The sequence below is a fragment of the Mya arenaria genome, chromosome 17 (genome assembly GCF_026914265.1).
Source record: "Mya arenaria isolate MELC-2E11 chromosome 17, ASM2691426v1".
NCBI classification, from domain to species: domain Eukaryota; kingdom Metazoa; phylum Mollusca; class Bivalvia; order Myida; family Myidae; genus Mya; species Mya arenaria.
In genome coordinates this window covers 13,911,098-13,926,990 of record NC_069138.1, presented here as the reverse complement: position 1 = coordinate 13,926,990, position 15,893 = coordinate 13,911,098, and the positions used below count along the sequence as shown (strand labels likewise).

Here is a 15,893-nt window from a genome sequence, read left to right as displayed (position 1 = left end):
GGGCGGTCCCTGTAGATTCCATGGTTTTACTGAGAGGAGAAACTACAATACACAATGGTGTAACGGAGAACTAGGGCGGTCCCTGTAGATTCCATGGTTTTACTGAGAGGAAAAACTACAATACACAATGGTGTAACGGAGAACTGGGGCGGTCCCTGTAGTTTCCATGCTTTATTATGAGAAGAAACTACAATACACAAGGTGGTATCAAAGAACTGGGGCAGACCCTGTACTTTCCATGTTTTATTGTGAGAAGAAACTACAATACACAAGATGGTTTCAAATAAGTGGGGCGGTCCCTGTACTTTCCATACACAAGATGGTATCAAAGAACTGGGGCGGTCCCTGTACTTTCCATACACAAGATGGTATCAAAGATCTGGGGCGGTCCCTGTACTTTCCATGTTTTATTGTGAGAAGAAACTACAATACACAAGGTGGTATCAAAGAACTGGGTAGACCCTGTACTTTCCATGTTTTATAGTGAGAAGAAACTACAATACACAAGGTGGTATCAAAGAACTGGGCAGACCCTGTACTTTCCATGTTTTATTGTGAGAAGAAACTACAATACACAAGATGGTTTCAAATAAGTGGGGCGGTCCCTGTACTTTCCATACACAAGATGGTATCAAAGAACTGGGGCGGTCCCTGTACTTTCCATGTTTTATTGTGAGAAGAAACTACAATACACAAGATGGTATCAAAGAACTGGGGCAGACCCTGTACTTTCCATGTTTTATAGTGAGAAGAAACTACAATACACAAGGTGGTATCAAAGAACTGGGCAGACCCTGTACTTTCCATGTTTTATTGTGAGAAGAAACTACAATACACAAGATGGTTTCAAATAAGTGGGGCGGTCCCTGTACTTTCCATACACAAGATGGTATCAAAGAACTGGGGCGGTCCCTGTACTTTCCATGTTTTATTGTGAGAAGAAACTACAATACACAAGGTGGTATCAAAGAACTGGGGCAGACCCTGTACTTTCCATGTTTTATTGTGAGAAGAAACTACAATACACAAGATGGTTTCAAATAAGTGGGGCGGTCCCTGTACTTTCCATACACAAGATGGTATCAAAGAACTGGGGCGGTCCCTGTACTTTCCATGTTTTATTGTGAGAAGAAACTACAATACACAAGATGGTTTCAAATAAGTGGGGCGGTCCCTGTACTTTCCATGTTTTATAGTGAGAAGAAACTACAATACACAAGGTGGTATCAAAGAACTGGGCAGACCCTGTACTTTCCATGTTTTATTGTGAGAAGAAACTACAATACACAAGATGGTTTCAAATAAGTGGGGCGGTCCCTGTATTTTCCATACACAAGATGGTATCAAAGAACTGGGGCGGTCCCTGTACTTTCCATGTTTTATTGTGAGAAGAAACTACAATACACAAGGTGGTATCAAAGAACTGGGGCAGACCCTGTACTTTCCATGTTTTATTGTGAGAAGAAACTACAATACACAAGATGGTTTCAAATAAGTGGGGCGGTCCCTGTACTTTCCATACACAAGATGGTATCAAAGAACTGGGGCGGTCCCTGTACTTTCCATGTTTTATAGTGAGAAGAAACTACAATACACAAGGTGGTATCAAAGAACTGGGCAGATCCTGTACTTTCCATGTTTTATTGTGAGAAGAAACAACAATACACAAGATGGTTTCAAATAAGTGGGGCGGTCCCTGTACTTTCCATACACAAGATGGTATCAAAGAACTGGGGCGGTCCCTGTACTTTCCATGTTTTATAGTGAGAAGAAACTACAATACACAAGGTGGTATCAAAGAACTGGGCAGACCCTGTACTTTCCATGTTTTATTGTGAGAAGAAACTACAATACACAAGATGGTTTCAAATAAGTGGGGCGGTCCCTGTACTTTCCATACACAAGATGGTATCAAAGAACTGGGGCGGTCCCTGTACTTTCCATGTTTTATTGTGAGAAGAAACTACAATACACAAGATGGTTGTAAAGAACTGGGGCGGTCCCTGTACTTTCCATGTTTTATTGTGAGAAGAAACTACAATACACAAGGTAGTATTAAAGAACTGGGGCGGTCTCTGTACTTTCCATGTTTTATTGTGAGAAGAAACTACAATACACAAGGTGGTATCAAAGAACTGGGCAGACCCTGTACTTTCCATGTTTTATTGTGAGAAGAAACTACAATACACAAGATGGTTTCAAATAAGTGGGGCGGTCCCTGTACTTTCCATACACAAGATGGTATCAAAGAACTGGGGCGGTCCCTGTACTTTCCATGTTTTATTGTGAGAAGAAACTACAATACACAAGATGGTTGTAAAGAACTGGGGCGGTCCCTGTACTTTCCATGTTTTATTGTGAGAAGAAACTACAATACACAAGGTAGTATTAAAGAACTGGGGCGGTCTCTGTACTTTCCATGTTTTATTGTGAGAAGTAACTACAAGACACAAGGTGTTTTCAAAGAACTGGGGCGGTCCCTGTACCTTCCATGTTTTATTGTGAGAAGAAACTACAATACACAAGGTAGTATTAAAGAACTGGGGCGGTCCCTGTACTTTCCATGTTTTATTATGAGAAGTAACTACAATACACAAGGTGGTTGTAAAGAACTGGGGCGGTCCACAATACACAAGGTGGTATCAAAGAACTGGGGCGGTCCCTGTACTTTCCATGTTTTATTGTGAGAAGAAACTACAATACACAAGGTGGCATCATAGAACGATCCATACATGTCACGTATCGCATTAGTGTCCTATCAGTAAGTAAATAAAATCTCCTGTCAATTTTATTGAAAGACCATTTATTATTTGATTTTATTTTTGAAATGTTATTCAAACATGGTTCTAATTTGTGCAATTGAAATCAAACAACCTTTTGTGAAGCTGAAATTTAAGGAAACCCTATATTTTAATTGCAAATATTGACACCCAAAATAATACCTGGTCGTTATGTAGTACAATAATGTACATTAAATCTTTGTTTTATGAACTTGACATGCTTTCAGTGTATGTTTTTTGTCTCCCCATTATGGTTAAAATAACCTGATGAAGTTGAACCTGGATTTTCCTTTTTTACATTTTTTTCATCTGCAATGCAAAAGAAATACTAGTTTCATGAAATTATTGCCACGGTAATACTTTGATGTTTTGTACAATCATTGTAGCAGTTATCTTCTACACAAACTTTTCTTTAAGGGCTGAGCAGCCGAAAAAAGCCTCAACTATAAATGTATACTTCTCATGTGTCATATGCTCGATATCCTGCTGACCCACGTTTAACCTGACCTATACTCGTATATTGGGTAAACGTGTTTTGCTCGTGTATGCAGAAAAGCAGAATGATATTAAAGTTTGTTTGATGCGAGATTATGATCAATGCATACTGTATGATAAATCAAAGATGTTGATGCATTTTAATTAAGGTTAGTTCTTTATTCATTTCTCTTTAAACAATTTTGCAGGCAATCAAACGACACTGACGGGGGAACGGTTACCGTGACAATCACCACAACAACTTATTCTGGACTGTGGCAGTACTGCACGGACACCAAGTATGAGACGTCAAACTCGGACTCCTGTAACAATATATTCGATTCTGGAACCTTTCGTAAGTTGCCCTACAATCTGGTCCACGATTAAATGATAACATCGCTGCCAAATACGTGTTGTACATACATCTCCCAAAGAAATTGATTTATCTATTGGAAATTGACAGCATGCATTTATTATACTCGCAAGTGTTTTTTTTTTTACAATTTAGCAGTATCATTTAGGGGTTTTAAAAATCCGGATTTAAAAGCTCTATGGGGAGTTTTGAAATCGATTGAATGCATTTAACTTTACCCTATTGTACAGTTGTTAAGTTATTTTTGCTCGGACATTTGCATTAAAAAAGTAGGAAGTTTCTTTAAATGAATGCAAATGACTTTTGAAACAATTTCAATCTCCTGTATACCTAATGAAACCAAATACATGAGCACCTTTTAAAAATATATATGAACTTTTAAAAAATATACTTATTGTGTCAAAAACAACGATTTCAACTTCGATTACCACCCTTATGCATTGATTATACTCTTTTTTTCCAGACACAGCGGGTCTTAAGGGGGTGCAAGCCATGGAACTGATTGGTTTAGCACTAATTGGGGCAGTTGTGATACTGTGGATACTGAAGTTGGTTTGCATCAAAGACAAGAAACTATTCCCAAAGGTCATCGCTATCATCACTCTTGTTGCAGGTGAATATATCCAGCAGACAGTTTGGTACACCAAGCAAGCTCAGTCAACTCCAAACTACAAAAGATTTATCACTACCATTGTACACAGCTACCATGAGTTCTGTTTCTAAGAAAATGGCAAAACCCCGAAATCAGAGCTGCTGATGTATGTAAAAATCTAGGTCACTAGGTCATATCATAGGAAGTATTTTTTTCCTTGTCATAAAGTCAATAGATTTATCCAATTGTCATGAAACTTTTTCAGAATACTTGCATTCATGTTGTCTTCGTCATTTGTGAATATAGGTAACGTCTGGTCAAACACTAGGTCATTATGTCAAATCTTAGGAAATATCCCCCATGTCAATGTGAGTATGGGTCACATCAGATCACAAATCTAGGTCACTCATATAAATCTTAAAAAATATTTTCCCCTTGTCATAAATTCGAAAGTTTTTACCAAGTCTTCATAAAAAAAAATCCGAAATTGTCTGCCTTGTATCTTAGGCTGTTGTGAATATGAGGCATCTTGGGTAAAAAAAGGTAAGTCATTAGATTAAATGCTTGGAAACATTTTTCCTCGTTCTATATTAAAATTTAAATTATCTTTTAAAATATATATGTGTGCATGCAATCTTAGATGTTAAAGTGTGTCAGCTGTGGGAAAAAAAAACTAGCTCCTATCTTTTAGGAAAAGTTAATGAATTTATAAATTGTTCATTTTTCCTCACTCAAATGGAATAGTTTCTGTTGATCTTCATGAAATTTGATCAGGTTATTTGTATGAACAAATCATTGATAAACATAAATCAGGGTCATCTTGGTTTAAAAACTAGGTCACTCACACAAATCCTAGGTTTGCAAAATATTTTCGGAAAATATAATATCTGACTTTAATGCGGCTTGAATGCGGCATGGCTGCATTGGCGTCTTCTTTATGCATGTACATCAACACTATTGCACACATATTCTCTGTTTATGGGATAACTAGGACGTTCTGAACATTGAAACTTATTGACAGAAAAAGAACACTTTTAACAGGAAAGGTTTTGATCGTTATTTTGTTTCAAGTGAAGATTCATTTCCATTCCAGCTCTGTTTATTATATTAGGACCGGTCATTTACGCCACAGATGTGAAGAAGGACTACGGTTTCAGTGTCAAAGACTTGCATGCTGGCTTCGCCCTGACTACAATAGCCTCTATACTCTGTGTTGTAACAGGCGTCATTTCTTTCTTTGTGCCTTAACGAAAGACAATTTGCCAAGATGAATGTTTACCAATTGTTAAACACTAACAGCATTGAACTATGTGATGAAATTTGCGCTTGCAAGATACCGCAAGTACTTTCAAATAGCATTCTATTGTGACCATCTAATAAACGAGCGTACGAATAAAAATCGCAAAATCAAGAATTCAGTGAATTAGAGTAATATTGTGTGTCAAAATAATTATGCACAATTACATAATCATTGCCTAAACTGACCAATAAAGGTATATGTTTCAGCAAAGGTATTACAACTATTCAGCAATGTTAATTCAAAAAGCGGTCGTATGATACTTGTGTTAATAGGATGGCCTCATATTGTTTACTGGTGTTATAATGGGAATTTTAGTTATTTTGGTATAGCATTTCAGTAAGGCTAAGCCATCCCTTCTAATGGCTTCTGTTTTGTATATTTATTTTTAACTCTAGTACAGTCTACAACATTATTATGTTCTTGTTATACAATATTGATTTCCAGGCAATGGAAATGATCAATTGTATTTCCGAATCTGTTCAAGATTGATTAAAGAAGAAAGGCTTTAGAACTCAAAGAAAACTTTTACACCTTTATTACAGTCATATTTCATATTTCAAATATTTGCACTTTTGCACATTAACATACAATTCCACATCATCTTGTAACAAAACATACCATACAATAACATTACCATTAAAATTTAAAACGTGAACATCAACATTCCAATCCAAATGTTTTTGTAACAAAACATAATACAATAAAATAACTATCAAAATTAATAATATCAATTTAACACTGAATTTCAACAAATAAGTGATTCAATGAACATATTTTTAAATAGCAACAAAGGAAGAATATGACAATATTTTATAAAATTTCGCTACATATCAGCTTTCCTGAGTATTGTTAAAACAGAATATTCGCAAACAATTAACAAATTATATATGTCAACTATGTTTTGTAAATAAAGATTTTAAGAAGTTTCAACTAAAATGTATTTCAACACATTTAGACATGAGTTTTGTTTCCTAAAAAGTCCATAGCATCATAAACTATTTTTAAAATGTTTCATTGGTAAATCATTATGTTACAAAGAACTAAATAAATCATACTCATTTTATGTGAATTGTTGTACTGCAGCCAAGTGTAAAACAACTTTTGGCTTATGTTTGCACACAAAAGCAATTTAATTGGTCAAGAGTATTGGATCAATCACTAAACTTTATCATCAAAACTAGTAAGATTATAGAAAAAAATATTTTTAAACTACAATATAATATGTTAATGTAATAATTTAATAAACATCATTTTGATTTGTAACACTGCAAGATGGGACATTTTGAGAATAATAATTGTATTTTCTGCATAATGTTACCTGCCGTATGTTTTATGTTAAGACACTAAACTCAGAGATGATATCGAGAAGTCAGATATGTTTATCCTAAAAAGTGATATTTTAATTCATTGTTTGATGATATGTTAATACATCATTTGGAAGTATGTTAATCTTATTATATAATATATAAACATGTTATTGGAATGGTACAAGAAGTATGAGTTGTTAACTGTATTACTTGAATGAGCATTATCCGTGGTGACATGTTTAATTTTGTACATTTTGTATAATTTCAAGAAAAACCACTGCTGTCCTTTTTCTCTTAACAGAGTCTTAATGCTGCACTCTCACAGATTGAACATTTTGACAACTTTTTTTGAATATTTTGTCTTGGAACAGCCAATTTTTGCGAAAATGCATGGAAACCAATGATATAAGACTGCTGACAAATGATGTTTTATGCATTTTTCGCAAAGCATTAGTTAGGCTTTTTTAGCCATATATCATTATTTTTTCGACCGAGAGTATGAAAAACGGCGATCTAATCTTTGTTAGCAGTCTTTTATAACTGGTTTTCATATATTTACGCAAAAATTGGCTCATTCCAAGTAAACAAATACAAAAGTTGTCAAAATGGTAAATCTGTGAGAGTGCAGCTTTAAATGGCTATTAGCCAGCACAAATAAAATGCAAGAAGTTTGGAACCCTGCTGTGACACATGGGCAATAAACAGGGGATGCAAACGAGTCAGACAATCCATAAATCAGGCCTTGTGGGCTCTGTTTAAAAAAAGAGTTTTATAAATACTTATGCTATGCAAACCTGTTAAGATTATACAGAACCATTTCTGATGTTTATATAGCTTCAGCAATGGTTTTGGCTGCAATAACACATACTTGAAAAATGATATTCCTTTAAAAAAAAATTTTTTTATTCAAATCATTTAACTGTTTCATTTTCAATGAATTCTTTTAATCTTTGCATAAGACTCAGTCGAAAGTAGTTCAATACTGTCTTCAAGCTTGTCCTTGAAAGCTTCAGCAATGGTTTTGGCTGCAATAACATGTACTTTAAACATTTATTATTTTCTAACACAAAATCAAAAACTGTTAAACTGTTTCCACTTTCAATGGATTCCTTAAATCTTTGCCTGAGATTCAGTCACAAACGGTTCAATACTGTCTCTCTGCTTGACCTTCAAAGCTTCACTGGTTTTGACTGCGGTAACTGTTACATGTATTTAAAAAGTTTCCTAACACAAAGTCCATTATCAACTTTGTTTTACTGTTTGCACTTTCAATGGATTCCTTTAATCTTTGCATTAGACTCAGTCACAAGTAGTTCAATACTGTCTTCCAGTTTGTCCTTGAAAGCTTCAGCAATAGTTTTGGCTGCGGTGACATGCTCCAAGCCCTGAAGGCTCTGGCCATTGACCTCTAAGATCACATGACCAACCTTGAGACCTCCAGATTCATAGGCTGACCCACCAGGCTGAAAAAATGGCAATAGTAAGAGTTTGTATTATTTATAATACACATTATCTAGATATGTAGGATACCAACATATGTATAATGCACATGTACGGTATAATGCTGCTTATAATCTTATACTCATTCAAGCTCCATAACTCCAGCTATGCTAGATCAACAAAAGACATCAGAGCACAGCATCTTCTTTATATGTTGTCCAAACTTGCATTATTTACTATTTCTTAACAAGAGGGCCATATTGGCCCTAAAACGCTCACCTGAGTAAAATAGTTTAACCTTTGTAATCAATATAGTTTGATATTTGTTCTCAAAGAATATTAAAAAAAACATACTGATCAAACATGTTGCCTGGATAATCAATGACAAGACTTGTCACAGTTGCCTGCACACTGACAGGACTTGGTGATTGACTGCACACTGACAGGATCTTGTTCAGTTGCCTGAACACTGACAGAACTTGATGACTGACTGCACACTGATAGAATTTGATTCTCATATCTGCACACTGACAGGATTTTGTTCAGTTGCCTGCACACTGACAGGACTTTGTTCAATAGCCCGCACACACAGGACTTCGTTTAATTGCCTGCACACTGACAAAACTATGTTAAATTGCTTGCACACTGAAATAACTTTTAGTATAGATACACAAACAACAAACAGTGCACCATCCAATAAAATCAATTAACTGCTTTAAGCTTTAATAGTCAGATAACAGAACACATTCAGCAACTTCTACTAATATCATTGCTTCTTCCATCTATGTCAACATCACCTTCCCTCACATGTTCAAAAACATTTTTTTTTAAATCCATAAAGGCTTATTAACTATCCACACAGAAGATAAGAGTGTAGCTTAGAATAATCTACATGAAGATCAATGGAAAAGTCTGATTATTAAATTTATTATTAAGTAAAAATGAATAATTCTTCTAAAGAATAAAGTGTATAATAATTATTTGAATCTATGAACCCCAAAAAATGAAAAATAATTACCTTTAAGTGACTATGTTGAAGACTTAATTTTTTAAAAATCTATTGCCTTGTTACTAAAAATAGAAAGTAGTGGAATCTCCAACAAAAAGGGAGACCATATAGCAAGACTTGCTGCCCTTGCTTAAAGAGTAAACTTTACATAACTATCAGATTTTAACATTTTGGCCATTTTGTTGTTGTTGTTGTTGATCAATCATGACCTTTGGTGTATTTTTGTAGAGGGTCATCCAAGTAAGCTTTCTGTAAAGTTTAATTGAATTTGGAATGGTGGTTTCAGAGGAGATGTTTTTTAAAGCAAAACAGGAAGTCAGCCATTTTGTTTTTGTTGCTGTTGTTGTTGATCAATCGTGACTACTTGTTGCATTTTTGTAGATGATCACCCAAGGAAGCTTCCTGTAAATTTTCATTGAATTTGGACTGGTAGTTACAGAGGAGATGTTTTTTAAAGGAAAACAGGAAGCCGGCAATTTTGTTGTTGATCATTCATGACCCCTTGTTGTATTTTTGAAGATGGCCACCCAAAGAAGCTTCCTGTGAAGTTTCATTGAATTTGGCCAAGTAGTTTCAGAGGAGAAGGTTTTAAAGCAATTGTTGACGGACAGACAGACAGACAGACAGGCAGATGCCGGACAAAGACTGTTCAAAATAGCTCACCTTGAGCACTTAGTGCTCTGGTGAGCTAAAAAAGAAGATTCTAATATGAAGCTAACTGTATATGCAATAATACAATGTGAAAGCCTTGTCTATTATGTATCATCTAGAATATGTCAAAGATCAAACACAAGGAGGCAAATATGGAACCATGGTAACACCTGCATAATATGATATTAACAGTCTGCATTGTAAACTATTAAAGACCAGCCCTACTCTACTGAATAGAATATATTATTGTCAATTAAGATATATTCTGTCCAACTGTGTATAACAACGTACCTGGAGGTTGATAACCCTTGGCAAGGGCTGTCTGGTGTTAGCTCCCCCTTCCACTGCCATGCCCAGTGTTGGTTTTGTCTTGTAGATGTACACCATTCTCAAAGGAATGTTCCCATACTTCTTCCTAGACTCTTCTATGTGACGATGCTCCTAGAAAATGATTTATGTAACATTTTTCCAAACAAAAACATGCTCTTTTTGCTCTCTTCTTTTTCAAGAGCAACTGACCTTGAATGCAAATGACAAAGAATATAAATATAAGACAAAGATTTGGTAAATATTATATTTTGTTTCAAAGATTCAGAAGCGTTTTGGCGGAATTTATTTTTTTGTAAAAAAAACAGCCTTAACATCATGTAACGACCTTAAAAAATAGAAAAACTAAGCTAACCCAGAAAAATGTAAATCATAATCAAAATCATCAGCTATTTTTTTCTCTTTTAACAATATCACCTAAACATATGCAATATTCAGTCTTAACAAAAGGTGATTTTCTTGTGCTTATTACTCAATTCATGTATTGCTTACATAATGTTGCATTAATACAAAGTATTACTGAACAAGATGTGGTATTTATATATTATAACTCGACTAGATGTGATTATTTCATATATTATAACTCGACTTGATGTGGTATTCATATATAATTACTCAACTGGATGTGGTATTCATTTATAATTACTCAAATTGGTGTTATATTTATATATTGTAAATCAATGTTCACCGATGTGACGTTCATACTTTGTTACTCAACTAGATATTGTCTTCACACATTATATATAAACCCTCAACAAGATGTGATACTCATATATTATTACTCAATCAACTAGATGCTATATTCATAAGTTATTACTGCCATAAGATGTGGTATGCATACATTATTAGTCAATAAGATGTGATTAGTATATTATTACTCAACTTTATTCATGTTTAAATACCCTATATAAGATGCAATATTCATACACTAATACCTTCAAAAGACTAACTACACATAATAAAAATTATGCTATTTACTATCAAATGTTAAATTTGTTCTTTACATTATATCAGATAAAACCAACCTTTTCATTCCTGGCAATAACAGCCAGATCTATATTTGTGTAAACCTGTGGCCTAGGAATTCTCAGTCCTTCAATTTCTAAACAACCATCCATATCACTTTGTGTAACAACCATTTTCCCTAACATTTTCTATAGAGTGTAGCTTTAATGCAACATTTCATTTTATAACTGTTATCCATGAAACATTTCAATCTACCCTTGTTAATAAGTATCCTCTTGCACTTTGAATTGTTATTATGTTTCCAAGTTTTTCATAATATACATTACTTCATAATGTATAATTATCCATCATGACCCCAAATCCATAAAATCTTATATTCTATGAATAATTTCAACCATTTAATAATTATAACAAGTTAATAATCTGAATATTAATTAACTGATGTATACAAACACTAGCTTCTCAGTTATTGGAAAACATTGCTATGGAAACAGAGAAGACACCACCTGGTAAAACATTTATTTTCAATCTAAAACCAATAGTGCACCTATTTGCTACCAGTGCTTTGACAAAAGCTTTATTGATTTGGAATAATTATGTATCATACACCATACATCACAGTTGACACATTTACTGCTATATGGGTGTTGGTTACCATTATTTTGTGGCTCTTAATGCATTTTTTTATGCTTAAAAACCAATTTCTTGGCTGTTAATGTCATTTGCAACACTTTGATCATATCATTACAAGCTTTTTGGATTCAGATATTGTTTTATTTGGTGGAGTCTGCACTTTCTTAGAGGGCCATGTTCTATAGGGCAAGGCATCAAATACAAATAATTTGTCTCATACACTGCTTGTAACAATAATAAAATATCATCGCAAGGTAAACAAAAAACCCAGTTTTAGCATTAGTAACACTTCTGAAAACTGTATGATTTGAGGCTAAAAATGACATAATTCCCTTTTAATGAGTATCAGTTGCTGTTTGGTGTTTTTTCTTAAAAATAGGGAAAATAAATTAATTTGAACATAATTTGAAAAGAAATCACCAATATAAACACTTTTTTTCATTTTATATTTCATTAAATGACTGTATGACCTATATTCACTAATGTCTTACCTCTTAAACTTGAGACATTTTTTTGAATGTATTAAAAATCACTTTATAGCATCTGTTTGGATAAAAGATTTGTAAATAAATGTAAAACCTTTCAGGCCCACTATAAATACTTCTGAAATTGTACTTTCTTTACTCAGGCCCCAAATTCTCCAAACTTCTTAAGCTTAACAGGCTTAAGTCGCTTATTTCAATCAGCCAAAATACATACTGAAATACAGATTATTCCTACATAATTTCTGAAAATTCTTGAAGAAGAAAATATAACACAAAAAAAATACAAAAAAAGTGAGATTAGCTTAATCCTGTTATAAGGGACTTAAGTTTCGAGAAATTGGGGCCAGAATGTTAGTGAAGAGTCTTGAGTGAGAAACTCAGACTTAATTGCTCCATATAATATAATTTGTGGTCCAAGCTCGTGCAAGCTCGTAAAGATAGCAAGCTCGCATGAGCTTGCTCTTGTCAAAACCTTGCGCGATCTCATACAAGCTTGTACGAGCAAGCAACAGGGGAAATTAAGATTGTACAAGGTCGTAACGAGCTTGTCGCGAGCTCGTATGATCTTATTGAAAGAGCGGATTTTCATAAGGGTTAGGACGTTAGTCTTGAGAAACTCAGACTTAGGATGTTAGTGAACATTCTTGAGTGAGAAACTCAGACTTAGGACGTTAGTGAACATTCTTGAGTGAGAAACTCAGACTTAGGATGTTAGTGAACATTCTTGAGTGAGAAACTCAGACTTAGGATGTTAGTGAACAGTCTTGAATAAGAAACTCAGACTCTGGACGTTAGTGAACATTCTTGAGTGAGAAACTCAGACTTAGGGCGTTAGTGAACTGTCTTGAAGTAGAGAAACTCGTACTTAGGACGTAAGTGCACAGTCTTGAGAGAGAAATTCGGACTTAAGGCGTTAGTGAACTGTCTTGAAGTAGAGAAACTCGTACTTAGGACGTAAGTGAACAGTCTTGAGAGAGAAACTCGGACTTAAGGCGTTAGTGAACTGTCTTGAAGTAGAGAAACTCGTACTTAGGACGTAAGTGCACAGTCTTGAGTGAGAAACTCGGAGTTAGGATGTTTGTGAACATTCTTGAATGAGACACTCGGACTTAGGACGTAAGTGAACAGTCTTGAGAGAGAAACTCGGACTTAGGACGTTAGTGAACATTCTTGAGTGAGAAACTCAGACTTATGACATTAATGCACAGTCTTGAGTGAGAAACTCGGACTTAGGACGCTTGTGAACAATCTTGAGTGAGAAACTCGGACTTAGGACGTTAGTGAACATTCTTGAATGAGAAACTTGGACTTATGACGTTAGTGAACAGTCTTGAGTGAGAAACTCAGACTTATGACATTAATGCACAGTCTTGAGTGAGAAACTCGGACTTAGGATGCTTGTGAACATTCTTGAATGAGAAACTCGGACTTAGGATGCTTGTGAACATTCTTGAGTGAGAAACTCAGACTTATGACATTAATGCACAGTCTTGAGTGAGAAACTCGGACTTAGGATGCTTGTGAATATTCTTGAATGCCAAACTCAGACTTATGACATTAATGCACAGTCTTGAGTGAGAAACTCGGACTTAGGATGCTTGTGAACATTCTTAAATGAGAAACTCAGACTTATGACGTTAGTGCACATTCTTGAGTGAGAAACTCAGACTTATGAAGTTAGTGAACATTCTTGAATGAAAAACTCGGACTTATGACATTAATGCACAGTCTTTAGTCTGAAACTCAGACTTAGGATATCTGTGAAGAGTCTTGAGTGAGAAACTCGGACTTAGGACGCTTGTGAACATTCTTGAGTGAGAAACTCAGACTTATGACGTTAGTGCACTGTCTTGAGTGAGAAACTCAGACTTATAAAGTTAGCGAACATTCTTGAGTGAGAAACGCAGACTTATGACATTAATGCAAAGTCTTTAGTCAGAAACTCAGACTTAGGATGTCTGTGAACAGTCTTGAGTCAGAAATGCAGACTTGGGCCGTAAGTGAATATGGGGCCAGAATTATTAATGTTTTTATGTTTAATGAAACTACATCATTTTTTGTATAATCTGGTAGTAAATCATCAATGCAACTCTAATCAGCCATTTTGTTTGACAAAGATGCTTTATATTGAGTCAATTGGGTGTTTAACCAACATTGCCCCCCTACGCCACCCCATAAAATCAAACAACCTACTAAAAAAGGATCTTACCAAGTCACTATATGAGTCTTCCTCATCCAAGATCTGATCAATGGGACTGATAAAGGATTCAGAGTAATCCCCCACGTTGGAACTAATTTCAAAGTTATCTTCCTCATCGTCTTCCTCGTCCCCGTCATGGGGATCATACATACTTTGTCTATGTTTAAACCTTGATCTTGACACAGCATGTCTTCCATAACTCCCTTTTGGCTGTTTTTTCAAAGCTTTTGTCTGATTTTTATGAAGATTTTGATTTATAAATCTTGGAGACGCAGGGCTGTCTATATAGCTAGCAGAGTCGATCGATCCTTCACCATCATTTATCAAAATCTGAACTGGTGCTCTTAACTGAGCACTTCTTCTGCTGCTTACTGATCCACTTAATTTTGGTGATGATGTTGCACTCACATTATTCAAATTATGAGTCATAATTTTTCCTGCATTTTGATTGGTCAGTGTTGAAACACTTGCTCTTGAACGTCTGCTCTGATTGGTGAAATTTGAATGGTTGCTTCGGACACTGCTATGTGACATAGAACGGATACTCTGATTGGTCAGAGTTGAGTGATTACTATCATGTGACATTGATCGAAAGCTCCTATTGGTTAAAGTTGAATGTCGGCTATCATGTGGGCTGGGTACTATGAAAGTCCGGCTTTCTAAAATTTCATCGATGTCTATTGGGTTGTCATTTGATATGGTCACTCTGCAAATAATAAATTAAACAGTTGCATTGCACACTAACCAAGTTAACTCATAAAATTAGAAAGCCCATTGGCAGCTGTTTTGATGTAATAAAATATAAAACATTTCTAAATATTTTGAAATAAATATTAATTTAATAATTTAAGACATCGAATTAGTTTTGTAAATCTAACAATTAAAAACATATTACAGAAAAATCAATAAAATCTCCGGGCAGCAGGCTTTGAACCCCAGTACAGCAGTCTAGTTCTGCAGTCGGGAACCATATCCATTACCCCATGTAGAAAGATAAAACTAGAGGGTGTTTTGTAACATATAAACAAACTTAAAATTGTGGTGTATTTTGTCAACATTGAAATGAAAGTTGTATTTGTAAACATTTAACACGCTTAATGTTATTGCTTTGGGTTGTTTGAAAATATTTAAGAACAAGCTTTCATTTTTTATTTTGTTGACAGATTTTGCTATTGTTTTGTTATGGTATTGGGAAGATTTCAAGATGCTTTAATCAGCCAACTATTTAAATCTGCATTATACAAAAAACAATCATACTAAGCAGAACTAAAAGTGCTGCTTTAAGTCATTTGAAATAACTGCAGAGTCTTGAAGTAAACTTGTGTCAGAAAATGATGCAAACATGCAAAAATAGTA

The 15,893-nt window shown here is 34.7% G+C and overlaps 1 protein-coding gene across 1 annotated transcript in view; it reads right to left on the bottom strand.

Annotated features, from left to right (window-relative positions):
• Positions 1-6,154: 6,154 nt before the first annotated feature.
• LOC128224512 (whirlin-like) overlaps positions 6,155-15,893 on the bottom strand; it is a 34,762-nt gene continuing 25,023 nt past the window's right edge. The window contains exons 16-18 of the mRNA XM_052934379.1: positions 14,547-15,243; positions 10,218-10,367; positions 6,155-8,289 (exon numbers count right to left, since the gene is read on the bottom strand). Coding sequence (XP_052790339.1) covers positions 8,095-8,289; positions 10,218-10,367; positions 14,547-15,243 — 1,042 coding nt within the window. The 3' untranslated portion in view covers positions 6,155-8,094. The remainder of the gene's footprint in view (positions 8,290-10,217; positions 10,368-14,546; positions 15,244-15,893) is intronic.